Raw genomic sequence first — 18,814 nt, 5'->3', positions numbered from 1 at the left:
TGTGAAGGCATTTGACACTATACAACACCCAAGGTTGTTTAAGAAGCTGAGCCTATGGGCAGAAATATGGGGTAAGCTCTTTCACTGAAGAAAATTTTATATTAGGAAAATCTGCATGTGAAAGAGACATAACCTGTCACCAGAGCACAACATCAGCAAAATTGTTAAGGAGGCAAACCGTCTACTGGCAAATATCAGAACTGCATTTCAATACATGCATAAGTAATGTGTCATAAGTTAATCATAACATATATCAGAACAGACTGGCATATGGCTCTCAAGTCTGGTCAATACCAATGAAAAAGCACAGGAATTAAAAGAGTCCAACAGAGGGGCAACTAATATGATATCCGAATTACGAGAACTAAGCAACAATGGAAGGCTGAAAGCTATAAAGTTGCACATGATGAAGGAAAGAACAGTTGGGGGTAACCTGAATACAATCCTCAAGTTCCTAAATCAGATGAGTGACATGAAAAAGCAAATAGTAATTCACAAGATGCAATGACAGAGTATAGTAACCAGAGGATATAAGTCAAAACAAAACCTTGTTAGATGGATGGGAAGCACCGTGTCTGTGTACAGTTGGTGGATGGTTCTTCTTTGAAAGGATGTGAAAAAATACTTTTTGTGCTGCCTATGCAGTATGGTAGACAATAATAGATCACAGTCCATAAAAATTTTTATATTCATCTCCCAGCATTTACATATTTGCATGGTTTTATGCCTATACACTAACTCTTGTTTGAATTTTACCTAAGTTATGTCATTTACTAAAATATGAGGGGGGAGGGGGATGTTATTCCATGTGTGGCGAGGTGGCGATGAGAATGAATAAAGGCAGACAGCGTGAATTGTGTGCATGTGTATATATGTATGTGTCTGTGTGTGTATATATATGTGTACATTGAGATGTATGGGTATGTATATTTGCGTGTGAGGAAGTGTATGTACATACATGTGTATGGGGGTGGGTTGGGCCATTTCTTTCATCTGTTTCCTTGCGCTACCTCGCAAACGCGGGAGACAGCGACAAAGCAAAATAATATGAAATAATAATAATAAAATATTAGCCTGTACCTTATCCTACCTCATAATGAATGGAATGGCATTAGACCCATAACTCTAGTTTGAATTTTATGCTACCTGTAAAAAGGTTTAACCTGGACACCTGACTCATAATGAAGAAAATACCTCCTTTAGTCATGGAATTTAAGAGATGTTTTTGATAGTATGAATATTCACACAGTATTTCCACCCATTCTTATTACTTTCCTTGTAACTATGCTGTATTGCTGGTGTCCGAAATGTTCTGAGGAACACTTTTATAGTTTAGTAAGGCTACTGAATGAATGGAATAAACTAAGTGAACAACTTATTAATGATCATAATATACAAAAGTCAATAAGGTTGTATCATGATAGTGAAAGTTACATAGTTAATCCTCAAAGACAACCCTAAAAAGAAATAATAAAAACAAAAAGTTTGTAATTGAAATGTTTAATGTACATCATACGTCTAAATAATTCTTTACGGTTATATTATTTTAGGACAAAACGTCTGAAAATAAAGGCACCAATTTTCTCTTGTAACACAATCAAAATATCTTGTGGACAATTTAACAAAATTTGTGTACAGAAATTTATGCTCTAATTCTTAGACTGGAAAGGATACCTATGCACCCACACAAAAGAAAACCTCCATAAAAACAAATCTGAAAAATCTGTCATAAATTCTATACACATTGCAGGAAATTGGGGGTTGAAAGCACCAATGTCACACAAAAACAATGTGTAACAACAGCTCACGGTCCCACTTCCAAGTCTAACAAAGTTCAGAGAATACATGGAATTACAGTATGTGGGAAAAGTGCACATGCAGCTAGGTGGACCATTTAAAGTAGGCATTGCCCGGGGTCGAATCACACCATTAATTAAAGAAGTACAGCTGGACTTCTCTGTACTGTAATCATAAACAAAAAGGGTATTTTATGGAACACTTTTGTTGCCTGCACCACAGCACAATTACTGTAAATCAAACCAGGGGACATTCATGGTATGAAAATAAAATGAGAGCAAAGGATCTAACGCTAAACAATTCCTTTGATGTTGGGAAACATCTGTAAAATGTTTCAAGGCTAAACATGGAAGTTTCATCAAATTTAAGACCAAGTTTATATTCCAGGTTAAACCTTTTTATAACTGGTATAAAAACAAAAGTATAGTCATGAGCAATTCAGGTGCTGTTAATTGTATAAAGTTTCATGACCAAAGCTATAGAGTTTTCAAATCATCACCAACATTTTACTGAAGGTTAAAATGTAACCCCCAATGAAGGACACTGAATGGACAGACAGACAATGAGTGTTGAAGAAATTCCTATGTGTCTGCCATGCTACTTGGGTGATACAAGAAGTAGATATATGCAAATACATACACACACTGTATAATAGCACACATTACCAGATCCTGAAACCTATAAGCACACTACACAAAACAACACACATTCACCACAACATAAACATCGTCATACCACAACACACACCTCCACAATACCTGAAGTTGGAGAGCTGTAGAGGCTAAGGAGGTGGCAGAGGGGGGATCCTGGTTGCTGCCACTCTCCTGAGTAGCAAGGGAGGGGTCTTGGTGAAGTGGTTGGTGTGGTATAGTCCCCCTAATGCTAGCAGTTGGGTCGTCGACGACTACCATCAGCTGTGTAGCTGCCTCAAGCTGTTCATAAAGCAAATAAGACATTATATCAGAGAAAGACAGAGGAAAAAGATACAAACTGAGGTGTCAAAGGATGGATTACAAAAAGTACATTAAAGTAGCGACCCATTTGTGATACTAAACTGTTGAGTGCAACATCAAAGTGATGGGTGGGTGCCACACAAATCTTATGGGACTAACACTGACCTAGTGAGTGTGGCAGTAAAGTGGTAGTTGTGTTACTGAGCAAACACATATGCTACTTCTGAGGATGTGAGAATGTCTTACATGCACGGAGTAAAATGGAAGATGAAACAGTAACCTACTGGATGTGGCACAGTTCTGTTGGAAATGTCTTAGATATGTGAAAATGGTATGGATACTGCAGCAAAGACCTGTGAATATGATGATGACATAGATGATAATACCAGCTTAATGGGTACTGCACTGTTATAGCAAATAAAACTTGAGGGCTGTATCAGTTGTATACTGGCTTAAAATGAGTGATACTAACTTGGTGATGTAATGCCGATTGATAAGGTGAACACTGGTATGGATTAGGCCCCAACCAGAGGTGGGTGAGAAAAATCTTGAAATTGCAGTTCAAAGATGGATGAGCGGTACCGACTTTACAAGTGCAGTGCATAATTGGTGTTGTAAAACTAAAAAAGCAGAAGTAACAATGCTCTAGGGGATATGAAACAAATGTTGCACTGACCTGGCTTGAGTGGAGTCCAAGAAGGCCCTGGAGCTTGACTGGGTCCATAAAGGATCCTTGTGCATCTCTCACACTGACCCAGACACATGCTGACGGGAGTCCAGCTCCAGGCAAAAATGTTGCTGTAGAAGTGGGTGAAGTTGGAGGTGTGGATGTACTGGCTGTGGCAGGAGGGTGGAAGGTAGTGTAGGAGTCACCATAAACACTAACAACTTCCACAGTGTGGTCAGTCTCACCCACCACCGTTAACACCCCCTGCAGGAGTGACCCTAGACCACCACCACCCTGCTGAGGAGGATAACCATGCTCTAACACTGTCCTGCTGCTGAAACTTTTGTTTCACATGTCAGTCATGAATCATAAGCCATCCCAACAGATATTACTGGCAATGTGGTGAGAAAGTAAATAAAATCCAATTTTTGATAGTCTCATGATCTCTTATGATCTGGGAGTAGATGTAGCATGACAGCAGTTGTGATTAACTAAATAGGATTTGAAGGCAGATTTGGCTAGTCAAGTGCTTAGATGTAATGAAATATCTGCTATGTCAACAGATGTGGTCTACATGCAGGTACAGCTTACCTTCATATGTAATCTGATGAAAAGTATGAACTAGTAATGAATGTGATTGGGTTATGTGTCTTGTGACAAAGGCGCCAATTTTGTGTTTTGTATAATGATATACATTCTTAAGACAAGTGAGGCCTATTAATCAATATAGTTATAAGAGTACTGTGGAATGATTATGCATGCGATTTTATGATGCACAATGTCTGACGGTAGACATGGTCTTATGCAGGTGGTTTAGAGGTACAAGTAATCTGATGACACATGGTCATATGGTAGATAAGTTCATATAGTACATAAGTCGTATGATAATACATGTGGTTTGATAATATTATTTATTTATTTATTTTACTTTGTCACTGTCTCCCGCGTTAGCGAGGTAGCGCAAAGAACAGACGAAAGAATGGCCCCAACCCACCCACATACACATGTATATACATACACGTCCACACACGCAAATATACATACCTATACCTCTCAACGTATAGATATATATAGACACACACAGACATATACATATACCTATTGGTTTGATAATGTATGTGGTATAATAACGCAATATGCATGGTGATATATATGGTATAATAGGTGTTTCTGTACTCTGCCTGATATATGTAATTATGTATACATGTGGTCAAAGGATACATAAGTATAATGATCTATATGGTATGATTTGATTCAGTACTATGATACTAGTAGTTGTCAAATGTTGTCTGATAATAAAGAATTGTTATGGCATGTAAAGTCTCTTGATACATATAAACTATAAATAACAGCATACCACAGTACATGTGAGATGGCACATGTAGTCTTATATATGGTCATAAGGCTACTGTGGTCTAATGATACTACATTTATGACAGATGTGATGAAGCACAGAGGGATGCCATCAAATGTTTTGATGACAAAAGTGGACTGACAGTCTTTTAGGGCAGCCCCCCCCCCCCCCAAAAAAAAAAAAAAAAAAAAAATTCTGTGGCACAATCTTCTTTAGGAATTTGTACCAACCTGGGACACAGGAAACTGGCATACCTTTATTATATACACCACTTGTATATTATTTCCTTTAGATTTCTAATGAATAAATTGCTATTCTAAAGTAACTTCAACCAAATTTCCAGTAGGCAACATAAAATAAAGTGGTATTATATGGTAAAAAATTTCTGTGCCATAATAATATACTGATATTCAAAGTAAGGTTAATGCTATGACAAAGAGGATATCTGTGCTAGAAGTTGAGGGTATTAGGAGGGAGAGACCAAACTAAATATGGAAGGATGGAGTGAATAAAATTTTGTGTGCTTCAGGCCTGAACAGTAAGGAAGATGAAAGACATGCATAGGAAAGAGTGGGTTGGGGTGATGGAGTATAATGGGGGTGATGTGCTGTCAATGATCACAACCACGGCATATGCAGCAAGTAGGGTAAATCAGGAAGAGATCTGTGGGGTCTAGTTGTGAATAGGGGCTGTGGTTTCAATGTGTTTGTTACACATGACAGCTAGAGAATGGACGTGAGTGAATATGGCCTCTCCATCCGCTACTAGTGCTATCCCACTAATGTGAGAAAATAAAACAGTAAAGGAAAGGGTGAAGATATAAAATGTGATACTTCTTGCTTTAGAATAGATTTTTTTTTTTTTTTTCATACTATTCGCTATTTCCCGCATTAGCGAGGTAGCGTTACGAACAGAGGACTGAGCCTTTGAGGGAACATCCTCACTTGGCCCCCTTCTCTGTTCCTTCTTTAGGAAAATGAAAAACGAGAGGGGAGGATTTCCAGCCCCCCGTTCCCTTCCCTTTTAGTCGCCTTCTACGACACGCAGGGAATACGTGGGAAGAATTCTTTCTCCCCTATCCCCAGGGATAACTTTTTTTTTTTTTTTTTTTTTTTTTGTGTCTCCCGCGCTTGCGAGGTAGCGCCTTTCTAAGTATTTCCCACATACACCCCTCAAAGCAAAAGCAGAATAGATGTGTTATGAAAATCTAAATAGTCTAAGGGACATATGTGTTCTCACAAGATGTGTTTAAACTATACATGCAGTTTCACATAAATACAAGTTGACTATACACATAATGTCTGAGTGTAAATACACATGGTCTGACTGTATGTAAATGTTGTTAGTGAAACTCATCCATGGCTTCAGTTCTCAGTCTTGCAGTAGGTACTGCCTACAATATATGCAATCTGATAGCTGTTCTAATTAGACAATTAGGGCACAGTGTGAGAGGTGGATGTTGGTCTCACCGTGGGAGTCCAGCCCCTGGTGAGATCTGTGGGCGTAATGGGTGTGAGGGTGATCGGAGCAGCATGTGCAAGGGTATCTGGGGCCAGAAGACGTACCACTACCGTTACATTGGCTCCCACTCCACGCTGGTTCCACACACGGTCACTCACAGAGAACTGCAACTCGTACCTGCATACCAAGACAGAAGGGACGAGACATGTAGAAACTAAATCTGAATGCAACCACAGACCACATAAAAGGAAACAAATAACAAGGTATCTGCGAGTAAAGAGTGCCAAGTGAAGGAACTAAGTAATTTCAATAATATCCAATTAGGCATATATGACAAACAGGTAGCTAATCAACGTTTGGTGATAAATTATTTCCCTATAATGGTGAAATCTTTTTATCTCCAAGATCTAACCCACTCTTTCTGAAGGCAACTGAATTCCTGTGTTCTATGAACAACATACATTAGCTTGGATTTCTCAGGTATTCAAATTCATGACATTAGAACATCCTCTAGAATATGGTTCCAATTTCTTTAATTCTATGGATTTTGAGTATTGGCAGCAATTTTCTTGCACTTTTCTACATTCTTAAAGTCTATATGGGTCCTTTTGATGCTCTTGGGTTGAGAAATGTCTTCCATACCAAATGAGTTAGTGTGTGTCTGTATGGTTTCTGACTTTTGCTATTAAAGGTATTTGCAGTGTCATAACCATCTGCCTTTTGAGATACAGATATATTTCGTGTGTTTTTTGGCAGCAGACTGAACTAGGGAATATAAAGCAGCCGGGGGAAACTTTGGAAAGGTCTATGTGTCCTGGTTGTGGACAGGGGGCTGTGGTTTTTGGTGCACTACACATGACAGCTGTGGTATGGTTGTTCCTGGTGCTACCTCATTAATGAAAAAACAGAGAACTACTATGAAAGTATAGAAAAAAAGATTTACCAAAATGCATTTTGTATTCTTATACACTATTTTTGTAATAAGTGCTCTACATTTTATTATCTAATGCCAATCCTTAATACCTATCATCTCGTTCCGAGGTTTAGCCTTTACTTACTAATGTTTTTTCAGTTACTTTTCATAGCCTGTGATAATTCTCCAATTTTCACACACTTTACCATTTGAATATCTATCACTGTATCTATCAACTTTTTTCCTTTACCCTTGGCTTCTCCCACATACTGCAAGAAAAAAAAGATGGAAGAGCAAATAAAAAGAAGGGGAGTCTTACCTTCCCTCCCTAACCTGGCTGGAGGCGAAGATTGTGCCGGTGTGTGTGTCAAGTGAGAAGAGAGGGTGGGAGGGCCCAGCCCACTGGAACTCCTTGTCAGATAGGTCCCAGTCATCGGGATCTTCCACGTAGACTCTCCCAAGGGGTGCATCTGATCCCCCACCCTGACAAGAAGCCATGATATCACACACACACACACACACTAGAAAATAGATTATATCATAAATTTCATTGCATAATCCAGGACTCCTATAGAGTGAAAAGCTATCATTGAGATTAAGCTTCTTTCTGTCCACTGACGATAATATACCCATGTCAAAGGTATTTATAGCTCTTGTACTCATTTGCCCATGGTGTTCAGTAATGCATATCAATGACCATAAAAATATGATAATTACAAAAATGATAATATCTTGGTCAGTATCATTATTACCAGTATTATCATTAAACTCCAGGAACCATTTCATGGAGCTTCTGCGGGTTCAAGATGTAATACTGTCACTAGCAGGGACATGATGGACCTTTTGCAGTAATTCTTTGACAAGATTATATTCTTTAGAAATTACATTACTTTGGTCACCTTAGCCATCTCATGCCTCTATGTGTGATGCCAGCTGAAAGTGGTGTTATTCTAATGCATCCACTTCACTGTCTGGTGGATTGGGGGTCTCTTGTCTCTTGATAAAAACAACTTGAATGTGAATACAGGCTTCTTTCCCTTCAATGTTCACTGCTCTATATCCTCATTTTCCTTATCACCGCTTCGTAGGTCAACGTATTGGAAAAATCCAGTGATCAAACCTCATCTAACTCTGTCAATAAACCCTTCTGACTATCCCAAGACTTCTCACAAATACATTCTTGACATTAATATAGTTGTCAACCCCATTTCTTATAGGTTATTTCTTTCACCTATCAATTACATAATCAAAGTCATGTGTGTGTTTCCTCCTCGCATATAAAAACCCAAAAGTTCTTCAAAGTGTAAAAACTGTCACCTAACCTTCCAATAGGAGGATGATTCTTTCTGTATGCCATGCAACATCTTAGATATTTGTGTTGCTGGAAGCATGTGCTGCTGTCTTTGCAAAAAAGAAAAGGAAATGCAAATGCAAAGAAACCTCACCTGGGTCTTCCAGAGGTAGACAGTCTTGGCACCTGGTTTCATCGGGTTGTCATTGAGGTCGTTGACGACAATGGTGACAGTGTGTGTAGCAGCCAAGCCCTGCACATCGGCCACCACTATTCCCACAAGCAATTGACGGTACTCCTCACGGTCCACAGCACCCAGTGTCCACAGTTCTGCTCCTCCACGACCGCTGTCCAGACCTGTGGGTGAGAAAGGAGCCTACCTACGGGTACCTAAGGCAAATAATTTTGCCACTGGGAAGGGCCAGCATGTAAAGCTCCCACAGGAAAAAATGGAATTAGGAATAATGGGTTTCATGAGTTAGGTGTTGTCCAGGGTTATGTATGAGATAGTTAGAGCATCTTATTTTTGACAATGCTAGCAACCCATGTGCATGTGAGGCAGAAAGAACAGACATCAATATGGGCCAAGGCAAATAACCTGACATTCTCTCCACTGTCACTAACCCTCCTGATATCAGAAGGTAGAAACTCCCTGGTAGGCAGCCTCGTACCACCTTCAGGAGAGAGAGGTGCTGAACTATTTTTTTTTTTGGGGGGGGGGAACAGTTTGAAAGAAAAAAATTAAGTGATCGGTTTAGAAAAGTGAAGAGGTGAAACAAAAGTGTGTAGGGTGTATGGCTTAGTTTCCTGACATTATTGCTTGGGGACATTCTGCTAAACTGCTTGACAGTGCCTGTACCTCTACACTCCAGATGCATATATAATGCCATAAGTATTCTGCCATACTGCTCGACACCCTTGCTAGGACACTTTTTCCCAAACACCCTCCCTGAAAACTGATATGCTGCTATTACTACTATCCAATGGACTGCCATGCTGCCCAGATATATTCCTGAACCTCTGACTACAGCTAGAACACTGTCGTTATTTGACACTACCATATGAACTATTGTACCAAGCTGCTTGACGCTCCTACCTTAAGCAATGTATCATTCTGCTTGACAAAGAACCACATACAGTTACACCCTACTACGTACTGATGCAGCAGCCAATAATGCTATCTGGAGTTACATCTAGCTGTGAAATGCTGCTAGAACGTAAAAGTTGACACCACTACCGTCCATACACTGAACCAAAATGGTTGACATGAATGTCCATACACTAAGAAGGAGACAGTTGACACTCATGTTAGAAAAGCCAAGAGAACAACTGAAACTCTAAGCTTGACAATCCTCCAAGGTGTTGCTTGGATGCTGGCCTTGGTGGCAGGAACAATTGATAACAGCTCGTGAGAGTAGCGACTAATATATCTGTAGAACTATGAAAAAGCAGCAACACCGTGGCAGACAGAGAAGGAAGGTTGAAGAAAATAATGCCTGAGGAAGTGATGAGACGAGAGGCTTTGTTTCTTAAGTATTCATCCCTGAGTCTAATTTTGTTGCCAATGTTTCCTCTGTTCTTTCGTGTTTCCCATTTCCTCTTACTTCTTCCACAATATTTATATTGATTTTTTTTTCCATTCACTCTATCGATACCTTCTCATACTTTCCGACTATCACGGTTGTGCTATGCTTCTTTCAGCCTGCCTCTACCCATCTTCCACTCACCTATTACACATAACCTGACCCATTCCTTTTCCTACTTACCGACTCCTACATAACTTGCCTCACTTCCAGTCCCCTTTGTCCTCTGTCTCAGAGCCACCTACATCATTCCCTATATTCTCACACGGATTTTACTTTCCCCATACCTTCTCATAACAATCTCTCCCTTCTTACAGTTCCTTTGTTCATCTCCTGGCTCTCCTCCTCTTTCCCTCACTATCTTCACAGTAAATAAGAAGAGTGCTGGCGACCATGCTTCATCACAGAGGCGATATATTGATAAAGATTATGTATATCGAGACATCATAAACAACCTCATCCAAAAGACCTCAACACTCAAGGTTTGTTATGGTGGAGGTGGGGACCCTCGTTGCTGTTGCTCCCTGGGAGCGAACATTTCACTTGGCATTCGTGTTCATTCTTGTAACCATTCACTCCCGTTTTTTCCTAACCTTTACTCTTATTCTATAGTATCTTTACCTGCCTCTCTCACCCTCTTCATTTTCATTACCAATATATTCGAATATGTTACTTGAGTTCTCGAAAAATTTTCAGCCCTGTGTTTCCAGATCCCTTTAGATAATGTACTATTAGTCAACAAAGACTATTGAAATATAATCTGGTTAGTAGAGAAAAAAATAAGTGCAAGATAATTTACGGCTATCTTGTAATGACCTGTCTCCCAAAAGGGCCTTGAACTACCATATCGCGATACAGATCGTGGCACAGTGAGCTGGTGAGCATAGTGTCAGCCTCTGATATCACAAGTGCGTTGGTTCAAGGCTTATTTAAGAGATCAATTTATCGTTAAAGATTGTTTTACTTCCTTGTAAACACTAAAAAATACTTATTTAAGGCGATATTAGTTACTAATTATCAACGTTTTTGGCGATATTACAATGAAAAGTACAAATATAAGTGTACCGACGGCCCAGCTCCGGTCTACATAGGGTACTTGATACTCACGAGGGTCGAACTTGAGGCCAACGAGGGAGAAGACGTGAGCAGGGTTGGAGGGTGCTAAGGAGAGGTTGAAGGGAGGGCCGTGCCCTTGTGCCCACACGTCGGGATCAGTGACCTTAAGGTTCCCCAGCTTGGTGGGAGGGCCGCCCTCGGTGACGTGGAGGAACGTGGGCGGCAGGAGGTGCGGGGGACAGTCGTTGACGTCAGTGACGGTGATGGTGAGGGTGGCTGTAGCGGAGAGCGGCGGATGGCCCCGGTCCACGGCGATGACCCTGGCTTCGTCCGTGTCGCCGCCGGGTGCCTCGCGGTCCAGAGGGCGTCGCAAACTGACTCCTCCGCCAGAATCCACTGTCAGAGCGCCCCACGCTCCTTCCACACGGTAGTCCACGCCCTGCTCTCCTCCCTACACAGCGGTACAAAGAAAGGGATTAAGCTGATGACTTTAAACGATCTCATTTCCTCAGTTCCTGTTCCATTGGGGTGGATCAAGTGTATACAATACCCTGCATAACACATGCACACACATGCTTCGGTACTTCCCCATAGCAACTGTTCTATTCTATGTTCTATCCCATCAAGTCGTAACTTTTACTGGACTGCTATACGGTATGCCATCTTGGTCAACCAAACATCATTTGTTATGTGCTTTACATGATCATGCCAGTCAAAACAACGTCCTTCCATGCTCCTTTCTAATGACTATTTCCCACCACAGATCCTTTTTCGTTCGTTCGCTATCCTATCCATTATTCTAATTCTTTTTGTAAATACGCAATTTCAACCATCTCCACCGCTCATATTTCTTTTTAAACCATTCCTGACCTACATAGATTTTAGTTTCGAATTCATACATCAGAGGTGGAACAAGTACTCTTCATGCAAGCTTATCATACACTCTATGTAGAATTTAACTATCCACCATCAGCACTCGGTGCACCTTCAATGTTTCTCCCTTACTGGACTCTTTTATCATCTCGATCTCAGCTTTCCTACGCCCATCCTTACTGATCTCATCCACGACTTCCAGGTCGTCACAATTCCAAACTTAACATTATCCTTGGATCTCCCATTCCTTTAAAAAAACAAACGGGCCCCTTTTAATATCATTCACTACCAGCATCTTCCTCCTCCTACGAACATCAATGTGGTGGCCCACCTTCTTTTTTCTTTTTATCTAAATCCACCGACTGAGCTATCAGTACAGCATCATTTATGTACAACAACTACAGCAACATCAAATGCTGTTTCACCGTGACTAAGTAGCACGCTGCTCTCGGCCTGTCCTTGTTCAATCTCATTTAAGAAAGGCCAATGAATAACTAAGGTGACATCACATTGCCATGAGGCACTCCTTCACTTCATGTCATTCACTCACATCACTACTTACTCTCACATGCACATAATTCAAGCTCTCATTTGGATGTCTTGCAATCTGAGTCGCAACAAATCACAGACCTTTCCTATTCATCGTATGCCCATCCTAAGCCCATGAATACTGCACGGTAAACTTTTTTATTCCATGATATTTTTTTCTCCAATACTTATCCAAATACAAAAATCTGGCTTACCACATAGTTTGTAAAACACACTCCTCAGGATCTTCAATAATTATTAAACCCTATAGCCAGCAAGATGCACAACATCAGTCTGAGGCACTTGACCCTTGAACATAATATTCCCTCTCCGGCGATCAAAGAGAAACGTTAAGCCACCGCCTGGAGGACTGCCAGGGATGCACACACACAGCAAACAGGAGTGGAATGCCTCAGTAGCAGCAGCAGCAGCAGTAACTTCTCCGTAGTGACCTCGCCCTCCAACAAGGTGCTTCCATACTCCGTGTAATATTATACCAACCGATATGAAGCAATGGATAAACAGTGCAGACATAATGCAATAATTAACTTTATTGAGTATCTATCATCACGGACCCGTCAGGGAATTACGCCTATAACTCGTCGTCTCTAAAGACCGGTTGAGTCATTATTTTACCCTTGGTGATTATGATGAAGAACTACTCCATATTCTCGAGAAGTACATGTATCGGACTCAGAAGTGGTAGAGGGTGTGTGGATCTGGCGTTTGCTTTGAAGAATGTATGAGAAATACTTAGACAAACAAATGGATATGTATGTAGCATTTATGGTGCTGGAGAAGGCATATGATAGAGTTGATAGAGATGCTCTGTGGAAGGTATTAAACCCTCTGAGGTAAGAGCAACATACTTACGGGGGCGCTGGGATGTAATCGAGAACCTCTTGAGAAAGATACAGCATAGACAGTTACGGAAAACAAGAGAGTTAACACAAGCTGGCCCATCATGGAAGAGAGGAGGGTAAGGGATGACCTGATAAGAACCTTGGAGTTTCTAAACCAGTCTGATGACCATGACAACTGAACAGTTATCCATGGAATGGAATGACAGACGAACTAGAGGTCATAAAAAAGCATTTTGGTAAAGAAGCTTGTTAGATAGGATGCGAGGAAGTACCTTATCATCATCATGGTAGTGGATGACAGAAACAAAATTTAAGGAAGCTGTAAATCCTGATGGAATGTAGATGATCTTCCTCTACGAATACAGTCCCCACCCCCATCTCCCATTGCGCCCTAAACATTCGTGAATTAGTGTGGAAATCACGTGGAGGGAGTACACTGCATATGACATTCATGGATCTGGACAAAGCTTTTATGATAGGGCTTTCAGAGAAGCCTTGTGGAAGGTGCTATGAACACACTGGGTAAATGGAAGGTTACCAAATGCAGCGCCGAGTTCTTGATTGAAGAGCAAGGCACTTGTGCGGGTAGGAAGGGAGGAAAGTGAGCGATTTCCGATGATGGCGGGTATATGTGAAGGATGTGTGAGAATACCGTGGTTTTTATAACCTGTTTATGGTTGGGGTGGTTAAGGAGATGATTGTAAGGGTCTTAAAGAAGAGAACAGGTCTACAGTATGCTGAGGGTGGAGAGAGATGGGCCATGGTGGGTGAATTAGTTGATATTTGCATATGACACGGTATTGGCGGCTGACTCCGGAGAGTTCGAGAGAATGTATTAAAGGAGATAGATGCGAGTGAGAACAAAAGTAAAGGCAATGAGGTGGAAAAGGAAGATGGGAAAGGATAGTTTGAATGTAATTTTGCATGGGGAGGATCTCGAGGAAGTGGAGAGCTTTAGGTACCTGAGAGTGGGCCTGGCACCAGATGGAACCTAAGTGATTGATGTAAACCAAAGGACTATGGTCTTGCGTATATTAACGAGTGTGTAGATGGCGAGGTCACTGTCTGTATGGGCAAAGATGAGTATGCTTAAAGGTATAGTAGTTTCGAATCGAGAACAGTCGCGTCACTAGAATGCAAAAGAAGGGAAGAGGGTAAACGTGTAGGAAATGACATGTCCCAAGACGATATAATGCGCGATTTGGGTTAATCGTGTAGGTCATGACAGTTTGGGAGAAATGTGTGGCAGTAAGCACCGTCTGACTGAGAGAACTAATCAGGGCGAGTAGAAATGGTTTGGACACAAGGAGAGGATGAGCGAAGAAAGACTGGCTAAGAGGATCAACGAGTCAGAAGTGGTGGGAGAGACCCAGATGATGGAGGGATGGAGTGAAGGAGGCTTCTGAGTAGTGAGGCCCTCAGCATTCATGACGATATTAGAGTGGTGCATAGGATAGAGCGATGTGGATCGATGTGGTACATGGGGGGAGCGACGTACTCTTCACGGGGTCAAACTATGGCGTATGAAGCGGCCACGGTAATCCGTGGAGTGGGCGGTGGGGCTTGGCTGTAGAGGATAGGCTCTGGTTTCAACGCATTATGCATGATAACTATTGAATGCGTACGTGCAAATGAGAACGTTTTTTCCGTTTGTTCCTGACGCTACCTCGCTTAGGCAGGAGAGCTAATTAGGGATAAATGTAATCTGATTATACAAACTCAGGTCCCATCATAAATGTGGTCCTGGGTTAGTAAACACACACACACACACACACACACACACACACACACACACAAACACACACACACACACACACACTCATAGGAATGTATATATATATATATATATATATATATATATATATATATATATATATATATATATATAAACTATTAAAAGTTGATGGTTACAGCTCTCGTGGGGCTGGTCCTATGGTGCAATATAAATATTCCTATAAATTCTTTTTAAAATGGAAAGCAACATAAATTCAGGACGACGGCGCCACAGCACGAGAGAATAATATGTAATAATGCGGGTACAGACGTGGCTCATAACAATCAATTGTAAGACTCAAAGTAATGTACATATAAAGACTCTTTTTCCCTTAAACAAATCCACTATACACAGCACATCCTTTAAATGATGCCACACTGTACACTTGCCAAGTGTTGCCATACTACACACCCACCAAGTGTTGCCATACTACACACACACACACACACGAGTGTTGCCACTCTACACACCCACTACTTGCAGCCTTTGTATTTTGACAGCCTTCTATCACCTGTGTAACCCGGTGCAGCTTTCGCCTTATCATTGTGGTTTCTAAAAGATGTATACGGTCAAGTTTAACTCCCACATGACTGGTACCTTCCTACCATTACAGCCAAGTGTAGTCCCACATGACTCGTACCTTTTTACCATTATAGCCAACTGTAGCTCCCATATGATTGGTACCTTCCTACCATTATAACCAAGTGTAGCTCCCACATGACTCGTACCTTCCTACCATTATAACCAAGTGTAGCTCCCACATGACTCGTACCTTCCCACCATTATATCCAAGTGTAGCCCCACATGACTAATACCTTCCCACCATTATAACCAAGTGTAGCCCCACATGACTCGTACCTTTCTACCATTATACCAAGTTTAACTCCCACATGACTAGCACTTTCCTACCATTACAACTAAGCGTAACCCCCACATCACTTGTACCGTCCTACCATTATAACCAAGCGTAACCCACACATGACTCGTACCTTCCTACCATTACAACCAACTGCAGCTCCCACATGACTCGTACCTTCCTACCATTATAACCAAGCGTAGCTCCCACATGACTCGTACCTTCCTACCATTATAACCAAGCGTAGCTCCCACATGACTCGTACCTTCCTACCATTATAACCAAGTGTAGCCCCACATGACTGGTACCTTCCTACCATTATAACCAAGTGTAGCTCCCACATGACTGGTACCTTCCCACCAGCCTACACCTGCAGGCACAGAAGACCGCAAAGTCCATGAAAGTTATCTCAAAATCCGCCATCATTATACTTCCACAAACAGAATTCCTAAAACCATCTCTCTCTCTCTCTCTCTCTCTCTCTCTCTCTCTCTCTCTCTCTCTCTCTCTCTCTCTCTCTCTGTTTTCCATACTCACCTCCATTATCATACATCATCTTAAATTCCAAGGTGGGTCATGACGTAATGCTTAAATTCCCAAGAGTTATTGACAGTTAATGTAAAGAATAAAGTCTCTCCCGACTTGCACAGAGGCAGCTCTATCTTGGATATTACAGAAATCTTCCCTGACCTATGCACAGCTGGCTCTATCAAGGGTATTACTGAAGTCTCCCCTGACCTATACACAGCTGGCTCTATCCTGGAGATTACTCAAGTCTTCCCTGACCTATACACAGTTGGCTCTAACCTGGGGATTACTCAAGTCTCCCTGAATTGTACACAGGCAGCTCTGTCCTGGAGATTACTCAAGTCTCCCCTGACATGTACACAGGCAGCTCTGTCCTGGAGATTACTCAAGTCTCCCCTGACATGTACACAGGCAGCTCTATCCTGGAGACTTACGCCAATGTGTATCTTTCTCTTGGTTTTATTTCCTGCCAACGTTGCTTGCAATCTCTTTAACCCACAATAGAAATCTGTTGCATAGAATTACTCTCAGGGGCATTGTCTGCATTGTCGTCCTACGAAATAATCATTTCTCCGTCGTGTTTTCTCCGGTTTATTCACGATGTCTTGTTCTCCTAAGTGATTAATAAGAGATCAGGATAAAGATTCTTCAGGTGGAGACATCTATCGTCTGATTCTACACTTGAAGTACTTCCCAGATTTCCCGTGGGGGTTGGGGCGAGCCTGCATGTTGCGTCTCGCTGTACAAGCCAACTGTCTTGGACTCTCACTTTAGACAATGAGGCGCGAGGAAGATTAACCATGTTTGATGTCAAATTCTGTGTTTACGCCTCACCCCGAAATGTTGTTCATTCGTCACGCTGAGCGTTGTTTATCCGTCACGCTGAACGGTTTATCCATCACGCTGAACGTTGTTTATCCGTCACGCTGAGCGTTGTTTATCCGTCACGCTGAACGTTGTTTAACCGTCACGCTGGACGTGGTTTCTCCGGCAACCTGAACGTTGTTTATCCATCACGCTGAACGTTGTTTATCCATCACCCTGAACGTTGTTTACCCGTCACGCTGAACGTTGTTTATCCGTCACGCTGAACGTTGTATATCCGTCACCCTGAACGTTGTTTATCCGTCACGCTGAACGTTGTTTACCCGTCACGCTGAACGTTGTTTACCCGTCACCGCGAACGTTGTTTACCCTGGATGTTGTCTACCCTTCACGGGAACCACAGCGTGCGAAGATGCCGGCGCCGCTACAGGCAGCTGGTGTTAAGGGCATTACAGGGGAACGGCGGGATATTCATAAGGAATTACCATTATAAGCGGGGAGCTGGATATCTGCTAAGGGGAAAGCATCCGAGGGTAAGAGGGAGGCGAGTGTACGAACACTAGTGGCGAGTGTACGCAGGTAGATGGGAGGAAGGGTAGTGAAAGTGGAAAGAAAGAAAAAAGATTCTAGAGAGAAGGAAGGATTAAAATCGGGGAAGGAGGAGACATAGGCTTAAGGGTGACGGAAGGAGAGAGAAAAAAGAAATACGTTGGGGAGTGTTAAGGTAAGGAATGATGGGAGGGAAAACAACGATATGAGAGAGAGAGAGAGAGAGAGAGAGAGAGAGAGAGAGAGAGAGAGAGAGAGAGAGAGAGAGAGAGAGAGAGAGGGAGAAATATCCCAGAGTCTCTGTGTAAGCAATATACAAACAATCCGACCCAGGGTAATAGAGGTCCACCAGACAAATGCACACCAGGACCTTCCCCAGCAGGGGCATTACAAAGGACATTTACATGAGACTGGATCTCGTGTGTCAGCAATGTCATCGTTTCTCGTAGTTTCATTATACGAACCAGCAAATACCACTTGAGTAATACCCCTCCTGCGTTTTTAAAGACGACATTATTGCTTTACTTCGTAAGATTATACATTTCGGCTGATGACAGCGCTCTGTGCAACCCTCACGGTCGTTATGAGCGCCAGTGTGAGTTACGCATTGAGCAGGATTTTTGCTCCTGAGAATAATACACCGCGCGCGCTGCTACGTTATCCTACTTATGAAATGGTATCATTAACCTCTCAAGCGCGATCTTTGTGAAACAGTTCACCCCTTGAGGACCAAAACCTCAAGGGTCAGGTCAGAGGTAAGTTTACCTTACCCATGGGTAATTCTACAGGTCAGGTGAAAGGAATCGTTCTTAATGTACTACAGTGTTGAGAAATAAGCGTTCACGAAAAGATTTGGCACTTACAAGACACCTCTTCAACTCAGGGGTGGTGGGTTGAGCGACGTAAAATATGTACGATTTATTCTTTCCACTTCCCGGCCATT

At 41.9% G+C, this 18,814-nt stretch overlaps 1 protein-coding gene across 9 annotated transcripts in view; it reads right to left on the bottom strand.

Annotated features, from left to right (window-relative positions):
- The window catches only part of LOC139758810 (putative neural-cadherin 2), an 831,293-nt gene that overhangs the window by 27,512 nt on the left and 784,967 nt on the right, over positions 1–18,814 (bottom strand). For 8 of the 9 annotated variants that reach the window (XM_071680628.1, XM_071680630.1, XM_071680627.1 and 5 more), the window contains 6 exons: positions 11,127–11,526; positions 8,591–8,793; positions 7,465–7,628; positions 6,241–6,409; positions 3,427–3,714; positions 2,556–2,729 (listed from right to left, as the gene is read on the bottom strand). In XM_071680628.1, the coding sequence (XP_071536729.1) occupies positions 2,556–2,729; positions 3,427–3,714; positions 6,241–6,409; positions 7,465–7,628; positions 8,591–8,793; positions 11,127–11,526 (1,398 nt within the window). The remainder of the gene's footprint in view (positions 1–2,555; positions 2,730–3,426; positions 3,715–6,240; positions 6,410–7,464; positions 7,629–8,590; positions 8,794–11,126; positions 11,527–18,814) is intronic. The other variant, XM_071680634.1, reaches the window with a different exon arrangement.

Source organism: Panulirus ornatus, chromosome 31 (genome assembly GCF_036320965.1).
Source record: "Panulirus ornatus isolate Po-2019 chromosome 31, ASM3632096v1, whole genome shotgun sequence".
In the NCBI taxonomy this organism is placed as follows: Eukaryota; Metazoa; Arthropoda; class Malacostraca; order Decapoda; family Palinuridae; genus Panulirus; species Panulirus ornatus.
Note: the sequence above shows the minus strand (reverse complement) of the source record. Positions and strands in the feature narration are given on the sequence as shown.